This window comes from Buteo buteo, chromosome 9, assembly GCF_964188355.1.
Source record: "Buteo buteo chromosome 9, bButBut1.hap1.1, whole genome shotgun sequence".
Classification (NCBI taxonomy): domain Eukaryota; kingdom Metazoa; phylum Chordata; class Aves; order Accipitriformes; family Accipitridae; genus Buteo; species Buteo buteo.
In genome coordinates this window covers 46089625-46104405 of record NC_134179.1, presented here as the reverse complement: position 1 = coordinate 46104405, position 14781 = coordinate 46089625, and the positions used below count along the sequence as shown (strand labels likewise).

The 14781-nt window shown below is 47.2% G+C and overlaps 1 protein-coding gene across 1 annotated transcript; it reads left to right on the top strand.

Annotated features, from left to right (window-relative positions):
- The first annotated feature begins 110 nt into the window (after positions 1 to 110).
- RAB5C (RAB5C, member RAS oncogene family) lies at positions 111 to 14156 on the top strand. Its single transcript, XM_075036578.1, has 6 exons — positions 111 to 203; positions 9906 to 10150; positions 11214 to 11365; positions 11684 to 11806; positions 12598 to 12691; positions 13111 to 14156. Exons 2-6 carry the CDS (start codon positions 9985 to 9987, stop codon positions 13224 to 13226), a joined length of 651 nt encoding a protein of 216 aa, XP_074892679.1. The 5' UTR covers positions 111 to 203; positions 9906 to 9984; the 3' UTR covers positions 13227 to 14156.
- The last annotated feature ends 625 nt before the right edge of the window (positions 14157 to 14781 follow it).

Below are 14781 nucleotides of genomic sequence, written 5' to 3'. Positions count from 1 at the left end.
GCTCACGTGAGGCGGTGCGTCCCCTCGAGTGGGCGGAGCCCTCCGCGAGGCGGGGCGCCGCTGATTGGCAGGCGTCTCTGCCTGTGGCCGGCGGGCTCGGAGCGGAAGGGGTGGGAGGATCCGGAAGCGGAACGGGTAAAGGCGGAAGTGAGGGCTAGGGCCTGCGAGACTCACCTGCGGCGGGGGGAGCGGCGCTCCGGGCGGTGAGTGGGGCTGGGGCCGCCCGCGGCGTGACGCGGCCCGAGGGAGCTCCGGGCAGGCGGTGCCCGGCGCGACTCGGAGCCGAGACGTACCCCGGGCGGTGCCTGGCCTGGGGGCCCGGCTCTCCCGGGAGCCCGGCAGGCCGGCCGGGGGAGGCAGCCCCGGGTGGGGCGAGGCCGCCGCGTCCCGGTCGCGCCGCCGGGTTTCGTGAGCCGGGGTCCGGAGCGAGCTGGCGGGGCGGGGAGGGAGGGGGACTCCGTCCCTCGCCGGGTCCTGGGCGAGCCGGTCCCTCTGGGTGTCCTGGCGAGGCGGGAGAGCGGCGCTGCCGTGGGGCACCGGCGGCGATCCCGTGGAGAGCCGAGCCAGGAAGGGAAGCTGTGCTGATGGGAGCGACCGGCGCGTCAAAGGTGACGATCTCAAACTCGGGGAGAACGTCACGTCGGCCTCGTAGAGTCTCAGGTCTGGCACTCCTTTGGGCTGCGTTCCTTCATGAGTGGGAAAGGCTGGCTCGGCAGCGAGTGCCGGTGCCTGCTGTCGCTGTGCTGGGTCTGCCTGGCCGCTCTTTCCCAATTCCTTTCTCTCTCTTGTAGCGATGGCTGTTTGAAAGTTAAGTGGAATCTGTGGAAGGTGTGGCACCTGTAAGGACAGAAGTGGTATAATGTTTTGGTGTAGCTAGTTGGCTGCTGAGGTGGGTGTAGAAATGCCAGAAGTCTGAAAGCCCAGCCAGGTTCCCAAGCAGAGAATGCCTAAATGAAGGATGTGACTTTATCTGCTGAAAATAGGTTCTGCTGGAATGGAGACTATTCTGGATTGCTGCCGGTGACAAACACAGGCCCTATGCCCCTCAAGGGGCATTTGTGAAGCGAAATATGTGGTGCTGCAGGCTCTTGAACGAGGCACAAAGTCTGGAAGGAAGTTTTGTAGCTTGTTAGGAAGGAAACCCAGATGTGCTCGGGTGCGAGGCCATCCTCGGATCTTCAGCGCAGTGGGAGAGACCACTCTGCCTAAGCCGAGAGCACAGTCGGTGTGTGATCCTACAAAGGCTAATAGTGCAGGTGTAAGTGTGAGCAGTGGGTCTGTAGTGCTGAATCCTGTGAAATCTGCTTGAACCTTATTCCTGGTAATGCTCAAGGTACTGCTAAAACTACCGGGGCTGGGTTGGGGCGTGAGAAGCCACGGCAGTTGTAGTTGCTTTCTGCTAATGTAACTGTGACTCTCGCTGTAAACTGGTCTGCCAATGGGACCAAATACAGTGTTGACCTGATTTCAGCTGACCTTTAGCTTGTTGCTTTTGTACATGGCTGTTGGAGTTCTGACCTTGACTGTTTCTGAGCGTGTAAGGAAATCAGAGGGAAGAGAATATGCTGAGGTACTATTTTAAGTCTTATGTGGAACAACTTGCATCTACTATTCATAGCTTTTTGTGTGGTGGGTCAACACATATTTGAGCTGCCCCGCTTACAGCATGACATCAATTCCGTGTTACACTAAGTTAGGACTCCTGAGCCTACTCTGAAGGCAGGACTCTGAAGCTTGGTTGAGACCAAAAAAAGAAAGATACTTTTGATTCATATTGGCTTGACATGCCATGCTGTCTGAGTGAACTTTCTTGGAATATCCAATTAGTGTTTGCTACTGCCTTGGCTCTAGAAGTATCTTACACTTTTTTCAGCTTAACTGGATAATAAGGGGAAAGAGCTGTGACTGAAAAGGGTGAAGAATTCAGAACAGTGTGTGTAGGCAGCTACAAGACAGCATTGGTCTTAAAGCACTCTTGGAGTGAGGAGAGCAGATAAAGCAAAAGTCTATATAGACCTGTACAGTTAAGAAAAGCAATGCTTGGATCCAGTAACTGGGTCTCAGTGCTGAAATCATCTCAGGCTTCTCAACAGCATGCCCAAACAATCAACTACTTTCATAGCAAAAATCCACCTCTGGAGGCGATCTTTCCCTCTAAGATACTATAGGCTAATCTAGATTACACTTGTTTTAAGATAGTGCCAGGCACTGTAGGTCCCTCGAGGCTGTTTAAGTAGGTGCTGATACCCCTTCAGGTGAGGGAGCGACACAGGCAAGATGAAGTGGGGCTCCTGAAGAAGGGTTTAAGCAACACAGGCAAGATGAAGTGGGCCTCCTGAAGAAGGGTTTAAGTTACTAGAGAGCAGTAAGGGGAAGGCTCGCTTGATGTATGGATATGAATATAGTAAAATAAAACATCTGTCTAGTTTTACTATGAACAGGGTTGGGTTTAGGTCTGTTTGCTTTACTAATGAAACCAGTAATGGATTGGGCAGTGTCTGAAACAAAACTGTCTAGTGATGTATTCATACTTTGTGTGCTTGGCCAAACTTAATTGTTGTGATGAGAAGTGACATTATCTCCATTATAGCAAAGCTCTTCTGCATCTGTGGAGGGATCAGCTCTAGAACTGCTCTAGGCCCTGATAGTGATCCTAACTTCTTAAACTGGTGCATGTTTAGCAGATAGGTGGTCATGGCATCTCCCTGAAAAGGGAGGGGGCAAGAATGCCAAGTACTTTCAGACACAGGAAATGAAATGGGAACACTTCTAATGATGTGGGTGTAGCCCAAAGTATTTCAGTCAGCATACTTAAAAGAGGGTAGAATGTAGAAATGGCAGAGTCAGCTGTTTTCTTCCCTTGGGGTATGAAGTTTGAAGTCCTCTTATGCAAGTTCTGCGAAGTTGTCAGAGTAACACTATGAAAACACTCTGAATGCTAGCCAGAAACAATGAACCTTCCTGGAAGTGACAGTATTGGGGAAGAATAAAGCTTCATCTAAATCCTAAAAGGAACGCTTTCCTCCCCTGGAGCACAGGAATGAACTGCTGGAGTAGTTCTACATAAACAGATAAGAAAACCCTGGTTTTCATGTTTGCTTTTGTTTGGTAGAGTTCCAAATAAGGAGCTGCTAGAGGCAAGAGATCTTTGTGCAGTCTGGAAAAGATATTATGAAGGTCACTGACTCTTCTGCAGTGAAGATGGCAATTTTCTGCTTTGCATTGTTAATGATCTTGCCTTATTGTTCACAGAACAGTAGGTGCTATTTAAGGCATGTGTTGCTGGACTACTGGTCAAGATTAAGCTGTGTCTTGAGGGCATGCTGAGCAGTGGACGGTATCAAGAACAGAAGTTAAAAGAACCTAGCCTGCAGAATTAAAAACTTGATGCTTTTGTTCAATTTGTAGTTGGTCCAGTCTGTACTCATGAGTTTCTCCTTCAGCCTAGCTGTGCCTTATCTTCTGTGAAATAGGACTAAGTTCTTGCAGTATCAAGGATAACTAAAAGTAGGTAAGAAAGACTTCCAAGAGGGAGTTAATGTGGGGACAGGGAATATGGAGGCTTTGTTCCCTACAGCTAATGAGAAGCTTATATGAAATGAAGGAGGATGCAAAACTCTTTCACAGAAGTCTTTTGCTGCAATTCATGCCTTGATAACACTTCATAGAAAGCTGCCACTTCTCATTCCACTCTTTTTAAAGCAATCTTTGCAAGTGTATTGTCTCCATAGCTTATGTAAGTAGAGCTTGACCAAAGCAGTGCTGAAAGCTTGCGTTTGTGGGTCTTCCGTCACTTGGGTCTTGTGTGAGTTCACTTGCTATTGTGTCAACACAACTCGGGGTTTGGTGGCCCTGGTTAGAATGTGAGTTCTAGTGTTATCCCTGTTGTCTTCCTGATATACGATCCTGATATGCAGAAGCACTACACCTCAGCCTGGCCTCGCTGTCTGTTTCTCTGTTCAGCTATGGTGATCTAATAGGACACTAACTGCAGATTTAAAAGCAATTAGTCATGCTATTCTGCAGAATTAAAACCCCCACTGGATTTGGCATACAACTGCCTTGTGCTGCCAGTGTGACCAACACTGTAATAACTCTTGTTGCTGATACCTAGTCAACTGTCTGTGAGTATTAAAAAACTGTAGCTCCAAGGTAGCACCAGTAAGTGTAACATCTTTTTCACATCATGAGGTGTTTTTGAGAATTCCTGGTAAAGGATAACCACATAAACCTAGGAAACCCTTCTGAGGGGATGTGTATGGGGTTAAACAGGCTGTAAGGCAGCTTGAGGGAGCTTGAGAATTCCCTTTGACCAAACTATTGCACTTCTTGACTCAGTCATGCAGGCTGTGATATTTGTCTTATCTTCCAGAGAAGTCAGATCAGCTTTGTAGGTTGCAGAAGTGTTCCTGGCTTCATAGTTTCCTAACAGTCTTAGAGTTGACTTGCCTAGTTCAAGCAGATGACACCTAGGAAATGAGATTTAGCTTTCTGTATGTAACAATGTGTTCTGAGTCAATCTGAACTTTGGATGATCTTGTCCAGGTGCAGCGCTGTCTGTTCAGATGAGATCTGCAGTGTGGCCACTTGTGCTTGGCACTGAGCAGCAGCCTGTTGGTGGGGCCTCATGCATGAGGCCCTGAGAAGTAGCAGAAAGTTAGCCTTCCTTGGGATTTCTTCTCTTGGGTTTGTCTTGCTTTGAAGCTTTAAAAAGCTTTAGAGATGACTGAAGGAAGATGGCTCCATTTCACTGTGCTTGGCAACTGTCCTTCATAAGATCAGGCTTCAGCTTGCATTGTGAAGCGATGGAAAGGCCTCCTCTGCAGGCTTGGCCCTGGATTGCCCAGCTGGGGGTAGCTGCATGTTGTACTGTCCTGCTAGCTCAGCTGCACATAGCATCTGTGCTGGATTGAGTGGTAACTGCAGGGTAGTGGCCTTGAAATCTCTGATATAATTGTTTTTGAAAAGCTGCTTTGAAAAACAGCCGGCTGCTGGGGCTGCTTTGGAGGCCATGGCTCTGCAGATGTCAGGAAACAGATGCATGTGTTAAAAGCATGAAAAGGAGCTGGTGTTACAAATTCTACTGTGCTTGTTCAGGACTGTAGCTACCAACAAAAAGTAATTTGACTTTTTGCCAATGTAAATCCTATTTAGGTCTAAATTAAAATGAGTGTGCCCAAGTCTTTGGGAGACTTGGTCATGAGACTCTTCAGAGAAGTTGTGACCTTAACTTATGATAGTGTAACAACCATAGTAGTACTTCTGGAACTGCTGCCTTGGCTGATTTAGGTCTGCGAATCTACATTTTAAAGCTGTAGCGTAGCTCTTGACAACTGCAATAACTAATTCCCCAATTTAGAGCTGTTGCTGAAGCTCCAGATAATAGCCTTACTGATCAAGAGACTAAGTATTCTTTGTGGGGCGAAGTGCATGTTGTCTGTAGAAAGATGAAGTATTAAAACTGATCAGACTTTATGGGGCTGAAGGACTGAGGTCTGTACTTCAAGTCTGTTTCCTTGTTCATCTTGCTGGTAAGAGCTGGATCTACTCCTTCCTCTGCAGTGTGGACCCTACTGCAGTAAGCCTTTGAAGTTTGTTCTTATTAATCATATTAATGTGTTGGGAAATCAGGTTGACACTCCATCCTATGCTAATCTGGGCTAGTGGAGTCTGTGTGTTGTTCTGGCAGGTCCTACACTTGCTGCTAGTCCTGCTCATGGAAGTTGCTTGTGAATCTGGGTCCTAAAGCTGACTTAACAGTTCTGAGTGGGAGCAAGGTAGCACAAGCTTCCTGCTAGTGGTGGCTAGCTGCCCATTCAGTGTTAGGTGAAGCAAAACCACTCAGTAACTTCAGGGCTTTCTTTGCCAAGGAATTCATGTAACGCTGTCAGCTATTTAACAAGATAAATACTTCACTGGGGCTTTTGTCTTTAGTATTTTGATTCTAAGCCAACAAATCCCCAGTGAAATGGCTTCTTGCATAGCTGAGAGCAGAAGCAGTCTTCAGAGTCTGTAACTTCTGGCACCTTAAACTAGCAGCTTTCCTGTGGTAGGGAGTCTTGGGAAGCAATTGTCTCATGCAGGGGTTAACATGGGGATCTCATAGTAATGGCCCTGTGGAGATTGGGATTCTTGTACTGGGCTGGTTTGTTTGAAACCAGCTCTCGTGTTATTCTTGAGCATCCTAACAGCTCTGGAGAACTACCTTGTTCTTGGGTAGGCTGGGAATACAGCAGTGCTGGCATGCACTTCTTCATTTAGGGCACTCAAATTCTTGAATTCAGTATTCATGGAAGTGTACAAGCCCCTACAACAAATAGTGGCAAACAGGTGAGGTCTTGAGAGGAGCATAAACTGCAGAAATGATAGACCTAAGAGTTCTTGGTTGTTGGACAGCATCAGGTATTGAAACTTGTCTTTGATCTCAAAACAAAAGAGACTTTTCCAAGAGTTTGCAATAAAAAAATTGGTACTTTTTCCTGTAATGCAGAGCTCCTGCAAGTGCTTCAGTAAGCAGGAGACGGGTAGGGCAAGCAAACAAACCAGCATGTACCTTTTTATGGATCTTGTGATATCACAAGCTGCTGAGTTTTACTAGTTACAAGAAGCTAGTAGGAAAATGAACACTTCTTAATTACATGAGTACCCTATCATACCCTTCCTTCTCATGGTCTTGACTTCTTGGATTAGTATGGCAAGCTGCAACTTCAGCTGCTTTCATTTGTCTGCTCAGTATTGCTGAAGTTATTTTGGTCTGACTGACCCATGGTTCGAGTGTCAGTGCCAGTGTTCTCCCAGGGAGCAGGGAGGGGTGTGTGCCCACTGCATTTTGCTGGAAGAGGGGATGAACAGCCTCCCTGAGCATCAGAAATGGCTTTGTACAGCAGGAAGCATTCCCTGTTTCTCAAGCCAGTGTTCACTGATCGGTGTAGGCTGATCTAGTGCAGATCCAGGCTGTGTAGTTTAGCTGCCTGTTACTTCTGCATTCAGCAGAGTACAGTTCTGTTTGACAGGAATGTAGAAATCCTCAAAGATGTTGGCGTTAGCAGAAAGTGCCAAACTGATCCTCCTGCAGTGGAGAGTTCTTGGTGTCTACAGCTTTGGTAGTTCACTTCAATTATTTGGTGGTCTTATGAACATCAGCAGAAGTGCTAAGCTGGTCATCCTGATCTCATGTATGCTCTTAGCCTGAGACCCTTAGTGACATGGCTGTGAATAGGGTCATCTGAACTGCATAAATTCCACCCAAACATCCTGAAAATCTGGCAGCTTCAGGTGGATGTGAAGTAATGTAATCCTGCAGCCAAACTTCAAACGATCTTTAGATGATGATCAAGTTCCCTATAATTAAAACTGGTCAAAGACTTTAGCTGCTTGACTACTTGCTCTGATCGGTAGCTCTCCATGATGGGTTGGACATACAGACATGCTTGCTTAATTCTGTTTGAGTTCACATAGCACAACCAGATGGCAAAATGAATCAAGATCTGTGAAATACTGGTTACGCTAAGACTTGAGGATGTCAACAGGCTCATTTCCTTGTTTTGCTCTGGGGATCACCCCTATCATGTTTCAGGAGGTCATAACTCAGTAGGGGCATGATTCACGTGGTGTTTAATGTGCAGAAAGTTAGTCTGAAACAGCAACAGAGCTTACATATTGCTGATAGACTGCCCTGGTAAATGAATACAAGGTTAAACAAGCAAAAGGCATTCCCTTGCAAACTCTGGTTAGAGGAGAAACTCTAAAAGGTGGAAAGTTTCAGGCTGGTAGAGATGTAGAGCTGCTGATGTGCCTTGCAAACGTGGTGATAACCAAGCTGCTCCTGGCCAGATCTGCAAAATGCTGCTTCCTCACTGTCCATCAAAACAAGCTGCTAATTTGCTTCCTATCAAGCTTTCTCATCCTGTCAAAACAGTGTTTGTCCTTTCTCGGAAGCAGAGGTGGGGGTCCTTGACAGTGTTACTAGCCTTTGCAAGGACCCAGCTCTGAATTGCAATTTCTTCACTGACTTAACCCAAGACTGGACAGGCCACTCAAAGCAATGGCTTCTTCACAGCTCAGGCTACTGAAACATCTCACTGCACTGGGAAGTTACTCCTCATGGTGTCTTTCCTACCTGCTAGCTTCAGTGAACGGTACTGGCTTAACAGTAGGCTTCTTACTTGCCTCCTGGTCAAAACAATTTGAGGTTGAATGTCTCTAGGTCAGAGTATGTGCAAGTGCTTTTGTGTTTTGAAAGCTGAAGAAGTTCTCCAGCTGATGACACTAATGGGCTATCCCTCTGGATGAGCTCTTGGTCTGAAATGGCTGTAGGTTTCCTGTCAAACTATAGAATTGAGTTTAAACTTGAGTAGCCTCACAGCAGTCACAGCTGGACAGGGTTTGCTCTGGAAAGCAGGTATTTAAACTCTTCTTTAGTAAGCCTCTGTACTGAGGCAGGCCTGAGCCTTCTTCACAGGACACACTGCTCCAGTTCAGACCCATTTCAACTGGCTTTAACCTTATTCTTGGGGATCTGCTATTTGCTGGATAAATGCTGGATGTACTCAGAGCATACCCAGAGTTTCTTTGGGGGTACACTCAGAACAAGGAGAAATTGGCTTTTGGGGGATTTTTTTTTGCAGTTGTCTCTGTCAACAAGAAGCTTGGGTTATGAGAGTTGAAGAGAAAGCAGCAATACTGAGCAGATGCGATCAGTTGTAACATTTATTATTGACAGGAAGTGGGAGTTGTGATGAGTACAGGAAATATGCCTAAATCTGTGTAACTGTGTGCTTTGAAAGTGCTCCTGTTCTCTGCTGCATGCAGTTGAGCTAAATGGTTAGGAAGGCACTGAGACTTCACTTGTGGTTAACTATGGATGTAAACCAGCTTGTCATGCTGTTTGTGCAATGGTTTTGTGTTTCTGCACAGCTCTAGAGGTTTGGTGCTGGGGAGATGTGATGGCAGCTCTGATCATGGGTGATGCTACCTGTTTGTGCCGTTCAGCGTAACTGGATTTGAACAGACTTCTTGAAGAATGTGGCCAGTAGCCTGATGACCTGGAATGATGTGGGATAAGGGCATTGAGGCAGCTGGGACAGGGTGTGGGAAGTGGCAAGCATTAGGTGTTGCCTCTGCATTTGGATCAAGCTGTTTAGGCTCTTGTTTGGTGGTAAGTATCTGTTTGCAGCAGGGATGGGCAGTAGTAGTTTTCAGTCTCTGAATATGCAGCCTGTACCTAGTGAGTGGCTGCTACCAAATGACTTTGCTCCCTGTGGCAGGCTGCTTGCCTAGCAATTCAAGGGCCTTCCTCAGGACTGCTCTAAGATACAGTATTTAATGGCTTGGTGTGAGTGCCTCTAAACTAAGACTGAATATAGAAACTGCCTTTGAATGCCTTGTGATCTGAAGAACTGACATACAGAACTGTTTCCTGTAATGGCTTGTGTGGCACTCAAACATCTCTGTATGGCATTGATAGTCTGAAGTTGCTGCCTTGTGAACTCGGGAGTGGAGGAGGGAGCTAAAGGTCAACCTCGGTTACCTCCATGAACTGAGTAATTGTTGTTTTAACAGACGAAGCTCTAATAACACCAATTGGTGTGCCGGCTGTTCTTTACTTGCCTCACCCTAGCAAGGTGTGTGTAACATCCCCACAGTGGAAGTGCTGGAGGGGAGGGAAGCTTGTTTTACCAATATCCCTTCTCCAAGGAGGCTCAGAAGACTTAAGATTCTGCTGAAGGAGCTGCTGACAGACAGAAAGTGCCCAATAGTACTGTGGTGCATGCACTTGATAACTTTCCACTGTGAGAAGGAGTTACCACCTGCCTGTGCTGATGGTGGCTGCACATCAAACCCACCCTCTAGAACTGGTACAGCTGGTCCATGAGTGTGTCACTAACTCTGACCTCCTCTTCCAGTTGCAACCTGCCTCCAGGTGGATCCCAGTGCAGAACCTGCAGCATCCTTAACTCTTGGCAACCCTGCACTTAGGCCACAATGGCAGGTCGAGGTGGAGCTGCTCGACCGAATGGACCAGCTGCTGGAAACAAAATCTGCCAGTTTAAACTTGTTCTTCTGGGAGAGTCAGCAGTGGGGAAGTCCAGCCTCGTCCTGCGCTTTGTGAAGGGGCAGTTCCATGAGTACCAGGAGAGCACGATTGGAGGTGAGTGCCAACTCCAAATTGCTATGGCTAAAAGATGCTGGCCTCACTAATGTAGTTGAGGGGTAACAGAAATAATAATGGCTATTTCAATCTGATCTGGGGTTTTTGCTACACAGTCAAGCAGCTAATGCTTTAACTCTTGGTGTACAATTTCTTAGTGTAAGATCAGTGCAGCAGAGAATAATGCTATGGCAACTGTGTGGTCTGCCTCTAAGGCGTCTTCACTTCCAGTGCTTGAATTCTTGCTTCTAATTAGAACTGAGGCCTTCAGCTTGGTTTATAGCCCTTAATTATCTTTTCAGACCATGACCTGGGATTTTGGGGCTGTTTCTAGCATGATACTGTTAACTACTTCCACAGCTCTTTCAGGTCTGGTAGTTCTTTACCTTGAAATCATTAGCACAGTGTCACCAATCAAAGGTCAGTCAGCACCCATGTCTCTGGGCAGTAATATGAGGAGGTCTGTACTGAGAAAAGGCTTGATTTGTCCCTATAGTAACCCATGCAGGGAGTAAGTATAGCTTATGTGCAAGCAGGGCTTAATGCTTTGCTGCGGAGGGCCATGTGGGCACTCTGCTGTTCTGCTCCAACCTGTATCTAAGGCTGGTTGCCTTTATCCTAGTTGTAATGCATGGTATTATGCTCACTGGAACAAGAAAATAACCAGTTACTAAATTGGAGAGTGCAGTGTAACTGGGCTGACTTCAGTGCTTTGGCACTTGGTGCTCTCTAAAGCTAATCCTGACGATGTTGCAGCTGTAGTGTATGATCTGTGAGAGGAGGTGGCTGGGGAAGGGACTAGCAGTGCTGCTGTTCCAGTGGCTGTCTGCTGCCTGGGCTCTCAGGGACACCTTCCTGTTGGCTGCATGGTAGCTCTTGGGTTTCTATGTGCAAAGAGCTTGATACAGCAGAGCTGCAACTTGTACAGCAAGCGGCACCACATTGGCCTCTGTCTGGGGCTTCTGCTCACTCCCATGCAAAAGCAGAACTGCTCCAAGCTCCTGGCTCTTGCTGCAGGGGCTCTCCAGCTGGAGGTAATGCAAATATGCACCTTCTCTTTCAGCTGCCTTCCTAACACAGACAGTCTGTCTGGATGACACAACGGTGAAGTTTGAAATATGGGATACAGCAGGGCAAGAGCGGTATCACAGCCTGGCGCCAATGTATTACCGAGGTGCCCAGGCAGCCATTGTTGTCTACGACATCACTAACACAGTGAGTACTGTGTAGGGCTGTGAGTGTTTGCTGGGGAGGAGGCATCTGTGCTTGCAGCTGATGCTTCTCAGTTCCCTGGGAGAGTGTCTGGGTTCAGAGTCCCTGCAGATGCCTGCCTGCAGGTACTGAGTTTCTTGAAAACTGCTAATGGCCTCTTCCTCAGTTCTGACCGAGGCTGTCTAAGCTGATAAAGGATCCTGCTACAAAGTGCTGTAGAGGCAGAACACTTCTTACAGGAAAGACTTGTTCTAATCATATCTTCGCTGTGGATTAGTAAGAGGCTGCCCTTCCTGACTGCTGCCTCCTGTTTGCTTCCAGGACACATTTGTACGAGCCAAGAACTGGGTGAAAGAGTTGCAGAGGCAGGCTAGCCCCAATATTGTAATTGCACTAGCAGGAAACAAGGCAGACCTTGCTACCAAGAGAGCTGTGGACTTCCAGGTGAGTGGGAATCCAGATCAGTTGTTACCTGAGCAAGTCAGGAAAGCAGTTTTTTGCTTAAGTGGGGGATATGGTGGCTATGTGCAAAATGCTTTGAGGGAGAGTGGAAGCCAAGATTTATGCTGCTGAGGACCCCAGGATGCCACTTAAAGTGAATTATAGCCTGCCTTTCCCATGCACTCCTTTCACAGCACTTGTAGCTCTTGCTGGTAACAGTTATGATGAATGTGGAGAATAAGGCCCACAGAGCACAAGCTTCTGTCTTCAGTCTCTTCTGGTGCTTTACTTATCTGGGGCTGTCTTCAGCAGCGTATGACACAGCGTCTTTTAGATACAAGACATGTGAAGAATGATTCCCAGCTTGTTCTCTACTCTTCACAGCTCTTACCTTGTCTAAGGCAGACTTTAAAGGAGAAGCTTTTATCTCAGACCTCTGCACAGGATTGCTTGTGGTGCATTTACAGTGTGTATTACTCTCCCAGCTAACCAAAGTACACTGTGTTGTGCTGCTTGGGACATGCTGTGTCTACATTTGGCTCAAGTGGCTCACAAACAGTCTGCTGCTGTACCCCAGCTTGGCTGCTGGGACACTAGCCATGCAGTATTGTCAGCGGTGCGTGTCTCCTAGCTGTCCTGGCCAGGCAGGGTCAGGGGACTGGGGTAGGAATGTCTGGCCTGGGGTGGGACAGTGTTTCTTCAGTGTTTAGTTTGCCAACAAGTGAAGTGTGTGAAGCCTGCTTGGGCCTCCTCTTGGCAGGATGCCTTTACCACTCTAATATGATTGTTTGTAGGATGCACAAACATATGCAGATGACAACAGCTTGCTGTTCATGGAGACGTCAGCAAAGACAGCGATGAATGTGAATGAAATCTTCATGGCAATAGGTAACAGCTCGTGTACAGAGGGATGGCTGGAGTAGCTCTGAGTACCAGCAGTGCAGCCCACTGGAAACCATGGGAGGTCCCATGTCATCCAGGGCCTGGAGGCTCTTACTGGAGTAGATGACCAGTTTGCTGTACTTTTGTGAACAGTCACTCCCTGAGTGTTTGGAGCCTTTGCCTTGCAAGGCCTCTTCCCTTTCTCCCTTTATCTGGGGTGGTGAGTAAGGATGGAGCAGGGTTGATGACAGCCGGAACTAGGAGTGGGTTGGTTTGCTGTACTTGTGCTGCTAGCAATGCCTGATCCCAAACTCCTTAAGAGGTGTGAGGGCTTGGGCCAGAGCAGAGCTGAGCCCAGCCTGTGGTCTGCAGTGGGGAGGAGGTTGGTCTCTAGAGGAGCCTATTAACATCTTGTTTCTTTCTAGCCAAGAAACTGCCAAAAAATGAACCGCAGAATGCTCCTGGTGGCCCAGGTAGGAATCGGGTGGTTGACCTTCAGGAGAGCAGTCAGCCTAGCAGGAGCCAGTGCTGCAGCAATTGAGCAGCCGTTCCCGCCTGACGGAGCCCTCGAATGACGTGACTGGAATCCACGCTAACAATCGCACTTACCGTAGAGCGGCTGCTGCTGGTGGCTGCTGTGATTTCTCCATCCCTTTCTGATCATAGGCTGGAGGGAGTTCTTCCACCTGCACCTTTCTGTACAAATACTAATTCAATTCTAAGTCTTAAGTCACTTTTTTAATATATGAACTTCTGCTCTTCCCTCTTCCTGGTGGTGGTGGATGCATGACCTGGTGTCTGCCCAGCCAGCTCACCCCTTCCTGCGGGTGAGGGCCAGCAGCACCCAGGTCCCACAGTACTGTAGTTCACTATTGGAAACAAAGGGATATTGAGACTAGACAACCTTGTTTAAAATTACCCGTATGTAAAAGCTAAGGCTAATACCAGTACAATATGCCTAGAACAACCACTAAACTGTAGCATTATAGTGACAAACTCTGGCTTTTCAGCCGCTTGTTGACCAAATCAATGATGAGTATTCTGGGTTGGGGCAGAGGGAAGCAAAACTGGTTTCTTCTGTATTTTGTATTGTATGTTTCTTCATGTAACCAATCAGTATCTTGTCAATATAGTACATACAACTAGCTGCCTGTTGTCTTTATTTGTGTTGGACTCTAGCATGCCAACTCTTTTTTTTTCTATCTCCAGTTCTGTCGTAATGCACTAATCCTGTTGCAACTTTTGCAAAGATCTTGTATAGAAAATTGTCCTTTTTTTGATGGTTGTGATGCCACTAATGTTGTTAACCCTACTCTAGTGTGAATACACATGGTTTACTGATGTACAGAGGTGGGGTGGGGAAAACCTCGGATAACTTGTCAGTGAAAACAATATGTATTGCAAAAGCCTGTAATTCCACAAAGTATGAAGGGAGGTATTAAAATGGCTTCCGTTGCCAGACTCTAACTGATGTTGGCTGCTGCCTAGTGCCTAATGCAATGTCTTATGCATACTGGTATTTAAGAGGAACTGTCAACTTAGTCTTCATCACAAACTTCAGTTTTGTGTGATTAAAAAAAATTTTTATAAACCTATCATAATCAACAATGTTCATGTTTCTTAATCAGCTTGAACCAGACTGGGAGTGGACCAGAACATAACAGTTGTGCTGGAGGCTGAGATGTGCTAGGCTGCAGTGGTGTGTATAACACCCAGCTCTTCTGTAGGGAAATGTGGCCTTCCTTTGCTGGGCAGGGAGAAACATGGGCTGCTTGCCCTTGGACCTCAGCCTGAGTCTGGGTTGCGGTGGCTGCTCCTGCAGCAGCCAGCTCCCTTGAGAGACAGGAACTCCTTACCATGATGCTGCAGGTGGTTCAGTAAGCTTGTGGTGTGCTGTGCAGTGGCGTGCAAGGAAGCTTGAGGCAAAAAGTGGGAATTATTCATTGCCTAATACTTCTAGGGAAACTGTCTACAGTGCAAGTTGGGAAGAGGTGAGGGGAGCAGTATGCAGAGGAGTTCAGCTTGACAACTGGAGGGGCTTGGGAATACTGTGCTCAAGTATTAATGAAGAAAATGGCTCTGTCTCTGGAGGATAA

Coding starts and splice junctions, on each gene's coding strand:
- RAB5C (XM_075036578.1), top strand. CDS start 9,985: ATGGCAGGTCGAGGTGGAGCTGCTCGACCGAATGGACCAGCTGCTGGA. Junction 10,151..11,213: donor CCAGGAGAGCACGATTGGAG/GTGAGTGCCAAC, acceptor CTTCTCTTTCAG/CTGCCTTCCTAACACAGACA. Junction 11,807..12,597: donor AGAGAGCTGTGGACTTCCAG/GTGAGTGGGAAT, acceptor GATTGTTTGTAG/GATGCACAAACATATGCAGA.